The sequence below is a fragment of the Habropoda laboriosa genome, unplaced genomic scaffold (genome assembly GCF_001263275.1).
Source record: "Habropoda laboriosa isolate 0110345459 unplaced genomic scaffold, ASM126327v1 scaffold145, whole genome shotgun sequence".
Classification (NCBI taxonomy): Eukaryota; Metazoa; Arthropoda; class Insecta; order Hymenoptera; family Apidae; genus Habropoda; species Habropoda laboriosa.
Window position 1 is genome coordinate 2,023,061 of NW_017100307.1, and position 5,638 is coordinate 2,028,698.

Genomic DNA, 5,638 nt, shown 5'->3' on the forward strand with positions numbered 1-5,638 from the left:
CTGGTAAATGTGATAAAACGCCGGGGCGAATCGCGTGCTCCTGTCGAGGAGGGAACCAACAGCTGGTTACGCGCTCGTATTCGCCATTTAGTTATTGCAGGAAGCGTGGGGAAGTGGTTTTTGGGTGAAACGGTGCGGTATTTACAACAGGCCGTTTTATACGCGATAAGAAGACGTTAATTAAAATAATAAGCAACTTGGACTACGATAAAGTTGCATTATCGGTGCAAGATGTGTTCGGAAACGATGACTGGTTGCAAGTTGAAAGGGACGTTCCTCCCTTGTGGAAGAGGGGGGAAGAAAAGGTGGAGAGATTCGAAGCGGAGAATGCCCGAGTAAATTTTATCGAAGGATTCCGTGCCCACACGGGGCCTATCGAGGCACGAATCGACCTTAAATTACTCGTGGTTCCCGAGTCCTCGTCGTCGAACTTTTGAGTCACACCCGGCCTGCCGTCCGGATAATGGCGTCGCCGCGGAGAGAAAGAGAGATAACTTAGAGAAACGCGACGATTTCCATGGATACGGGAGCGAGTGAAAGAGAGAAAGAGAGATACAGACTCGGTAAAGTCTCAAATCGGCCCGCACCCTTCTGCCAGCAGAATTTACGATTGTCCACGCGAAAGCGTAGGTAATCGTCGATGATATCACCGTTATAAATAGGCACGCCTCCTGTCTCTCGTATATTTATACTCGCACACAGCCCTGCACCTACCTGTCCGCACGAATATTCGCGCGCGTACACGGCTCTCTCCTTCTCTCTCCCTCCCTCTCTCTGCTGAGAGAGCATGGGTGTATTACCACGAGTCCGGAGAGCGCGATCACGCGCGTGTTCGCGACACACACGTGCACAGGTGTGCGTTAGCCGAGAAGGTGCGCGCAACTTGTCTCCGAACAGTGACGTCGGAATTACGGGGGCACCGGCCCACCATGTACTTTTCACGCGGGAAAACTGAACGCGGGAACGCGGTGTTCTGGATATTTCGCATTGTGACTCCGATTCTTTAGCCGCGGAGGCGGGAATATCGTGGTGAGAACGTGGAAGGACGTGGAGGACGAAAGTTGCGGTATTTATTACAATTTCGTATGACGCAAATTGCCCATTACACGGCAGGAAAATCGGTACAGAGTTACAGTTCCACGACGTCAATGTCAAATTGATCAAAAATTGCTATAAATTGCACAGATCGTATCAAAAATGTAAGCAAAAATACTAGCAAGGACAGGGCGAGTGTCGACAGAATTTTTACCACAGTCCAACGTACCGTAAGCTTCTCGAGACGTTGGAAAAAATGACGTCGACGCCACTGTCGACAGGTACGCGGTCCGCGAGCGTCTCTCGTTCCTGGTCGTGTGCGTGAGGAGAGCGCGGCTCGGTTCGTCCGCTGGCAAAAAGTAATTGCAGAAAAAGGCGGCCGATAAACGCGACAAAATGACGTTCTAAAGACTGCGGCCGGTGGTCCGCGGCTTTAACGAGGCCTGTCGCTCGAGATCTACCTGCGGCTACGATTCGTCCCTTCGACGACGTGAACCGAAACGACAAAGTAGATGGAAGGGTAAAAGAAGGAGAAGAACGAGAGGAAGGAGGAATGGACGCGGAACAAACGCGCCGCGGGGGGTTCATCCGCGTCTCCGCCTCGACGTATTTATACGTCGATCGATCGTGCTCGCGTCGCGTCGCGTGCTGCGGGGGATAACGTATGCGAACGCGGTAAAAAGCAACCGAAGCGGCTCGTTTGCCCGAGGTGAAATCAATTTTCGGCCCGAAGCTCGCTCGCGTCTCGTAGCGCGGAGAGGATCGGTTGCGTGTAAGTCCTGGCCAGCGCGGCGTCGAGCAGCGTCGACTATACTCGAGGCTCTCGTGATGAGTTATTGCTGGCCACTCGCTGTATTGTTGTTCGACGGTGTTGCTCGAACCGATGTCGGGACGATGTTACGTCCAGCTCTCGCCGGTGGTCGGTATAACTTTCTTGCTGCCGCGACCGGTCGCTCGATATTAACCATTTCGGTGCTAGCGACGCTTCTACTGCGGTACGATTTTTGTAGACATTCGTTCTGTGATATGCGATCGGTGAAGGAGGCTCGTGTGTTTTTAAACGAGTGGAAATGTATTTTACGAAAAATTAGAAGGAAGATTTGTTCCAAACTACATTGAGCTCTCGAGTATTTTACACACCGAAGGCGTTAATCTTGCTCTTTTTATGGATTTTACGAGGTAAACCAGAAAGGAATTAATTTTACAGAGTAAACTGAAGGAAATGAGGAATTCTCGTTTTTGAGGAAACTAGAATTCCCAAATTTACGTAAGAAATTAGGTTCAGCTCCGGGGTATTTTACACACCGAAGGGGTTAACCTTCTTCTCTTCGTGGATTTCATAAGGTAAACTAGAAACGAATAAATTTTATAGAGCAAATTGTAGGAAATGGAGGAAATCTTCCTTCTGAATTCCCAAATGTACGTCATAAATTACATTCACCTCCAGAGTATTTTACACACTGAAGGGGTTAACCTCATACTCCCTACGAATTTCAGGTAAACCAAAATTCCGAAATCTCCCTTTGACCGAAATAATAAATGTTAAATTGGAGGAAAACCGAATTCCCAAATCTCCTTTAACCGAAAGGTCCACGTTATTACAGCGGTGGAAGCACAGCGGAGGTGTTATCGCGAGGCGAAGCAGCGGAAGTGACATGTAAAGAGGCCGCCAGGCAGTAACATCCAGAGACTGAGAATCGTGGATGGAAATGGTCGGTAACGAGCGAGTGATTACACGGGCAGCGATGGAGAATAATGGCACGAAGGGCACGTTAAAGAGGAGGATATAGAATTATAGGCGCCCTCGACTCGCGGATACGCGGCCTAACAGCCCGGGATAACTGCAACGCCGAGTTGCACGCAACTCTGTTGCACGATTACAGGCCGTCTCGCATAATAACCGAGGCAGCTCGAGCTCAGCCAGCCACCGATCGGAAGCGAACGTCGTCGCACACGGCGGACCGTTAGCCGTTTTCATCGGTTATTCCGGACGTCGAGACCGACACTTCCTCCTCCGCGCGCGCTGGAAGCCAAGATCGATCGACGCTTATCGGGGGCGTGGACGTGCCCGCGGTGCAACGGGAAGCTTTGGCTGGTTTGTACCGGTTATTCGCGAGATTGGCGAATCTCGACGCACGAGCGTGCAAAATTAATTAAGATTGTCTGTTTGCGAAAGAGATAGAATTTTATCGGTTTCGTTAGGTTTGTGAATTTCGTCGTTCTTCGAGCACTTAGATATTGCAAAAGAGACAGAATTTTATTAATTTCATCGTTTGTCGAGCAGTTAGACGTTGCAAAATCGATAGAGTTTCGGTGTTTTCGCGGTACTGGGCATGATCAGTGCTGGATACTGTCAATCCATAGAATTTTAGAGTTTTCACTGTTGTTCTAATACGGTTTATTCAACGAATCTCACAATTTACTTGTCTTTCAACATAATCTTCAGCTGCAATTGTGCATCGACTTCATTTTTCTTGCAAATTAAACGGGACAGGGGAGCATTCTTTTACAGTGCAACAAAGTTTTTGCAAGGACTGCTAGAAAGACAAGGGAGTGTCTTTTTTAAAGGAAGGGGTTACTAATTCTTTGTTATTCAGACACCTTTCTATCTACTTGAAGAGTTTTTCTTTATTCTGAATCTTTTACCTAATGCGCAACGAATTTATGATTTCCAAAGCATCGTACTTCTCACTTAGATAAATTTCACCCTCTTGAAACTAGCACAAAGTGTAAAACATCGAACACACCCCCGCGCTAAACAAAACACAATAATTCCTCCAGCAAATTCTCACTTTCACGTGAATTCTTTCCGCGAAAAAGAAAACAGCCCCGTGCCCCCTTCTCATTAATATACAAAAAAATCCCAACATCTGGTCCGCCCATTCCACTCGCCGACCCCGCAAAAACGTTAATTCCCCGCGAGAATATAAAGCTCGATCGCTCGCGATAAAATTCGCGGTACGCGGGCGTCGATCTTCCGTTACGATCGGCGATAGGTACGCAACGTTCACGACTGTCGTCACAGTTATACGACTCGGATTCGATAAAAACCCTCCGGTTGAATCGTTTCGTATATCCTCACCGGGACAAAGAGAGGGAGAGAGGAGGATCCATGGAGAAAATCGCGTCCTTAGACTCGCGTTGACGAAAACACGAATCCAAAGGGGAGGTGGGGTGGGTTGGGTAGCAAGGGGAAGCAAGAAGAACGGGCGGCGTTCTCGTTTAAGGGTCATAAAGCGCGACGACAAGGGCAGCTTTCGGGGCGAAGCAAAAAGTGAGCAATAAAATGTAAATGTACTCACATTCCTTGTTGCGATCCATGGCGTGTTGAAGCGGCGAGTCGTCGACCTCCGCCTTCGGCGGCGACTGATTACCCTCGGCCATCTCTGCGCCTGATCCTGGAACACCCGCGGTCTTCCTTCCTGCCACGTCCGCCGCTTTATCCTGCTGCGGCGAGGGCTTCGTGCCTTTCTTACCGTTTCCAGCGTCCCTGCGGGTCCGTGGCCGGACCGAAACGAGCAAAACGTGCCGTTTTGTGAATTAATCTTTCATACGTCGATACGTCGAGAATCGTGGTGCTGTGTCGTGTCGAGGTGGGACGAGGATCAAACGGAGAGAGAGAGAGAGAGAGAGCGCGCGGGAGAAGGAGGAGAAAAGGTGGAGAAGACGCCGGCAAAACGAGTGTCAATCGGTCCCGGGTCCATCGTCCAGCCGTGTTTTTGCCGATGATGAAGGAATGACGGATCAATCGACACTCGGGTCGAACCGGATGGACGTTTTCATCAGAAAGCGACGAAAACCGCTCTCTTCTCCTCTTCCTCGCTTAGCGGTGAACGAGTGACTGACCTCTTCCGAGAGATTCGGCAAGAAATTCCATCGGGATATTATTGTTTTCGTGGGGATATTCTGGTTTCGGAGGTTCTAGGTGACGTTAGCGGATCGATCGTTCGTGTTTTTCTTGTCAAACTTGGGTTTAGATGGTTTTGCCCGATGCAGAATAGTAACGGGTTAACCCTCGAACTGAAGACGTAGTACGCGTACTGTGTCAATGCTTTTCTGAGGAATTTGTTGTTATTATTGTTTCGGAATGCACAGCAGACCCTCGTGTAACAAAAATTGCGACTGTGTTCTTATAACGCGGTATAAGAGACTCGTAAACACGGCAAGTTCCCGTAATTCATGGTACATTACGTTATGTGGAAATTGTTTTACGATGGACATACTCTAAGAAAAAGCAACAGTATTCATAAATAAAGTTTGTCGCTGCATTAATGAAATATAGGATCCGATCGCCCTTCTGGCGAAGCTATTGGAAGAATCGAAATGATAAAATAATGTTTTACTGTCGGATCTCAAATATTCATTTTACATTCTACATAATAAACCCTCACACCTTTCATAAGTATACGTTTTCAAATGCGTATGCTCCATATTTGCATAAGCTATACGACTCGTACAACACGGAATATCTTGTACACTTGTTATACGGGGGTCCACTGTAATAAAGAAAGGGAAGAAAAATGTCAATGCGTTATTGTCTATGTCACGGAGATAAGAAGAGTATTCGTTACGGACCATTGCAGCATTCACCGAGCGAGGGTTA

At 48.2% G+C, this 5,638-nt stretch overlaps 1 protein-coding gene across 2 annotated transcripts in view; it reads right to left on the reverse strand.

Moving 5' to 3' along the window:
• Positions 1–4,458, reverse strand: part of LOC108574083 (MKL/myocardin-like protein 2) — a 90,256-nt gene extending 85,798 nt beyond the window's left edge. For both annotated transcript variants that reach the window (XM_017936596.1, XM_017936595.1), the window contains exon 1: positions 4,338–4,458. In XM_017936596.1, coding sequence (XP_017792085.1) covers positions 4,338–4,419 — 82 coding nt within the window. In that variant the 5' untranslated portion in view covers positions 4,420–4,458. The remainder of the gene's footprint in view (positions 1–4,337) is intronic.
• Between the last annotated feature and the right edge of the window lie 1,180 nt (positions 4,459–5,638).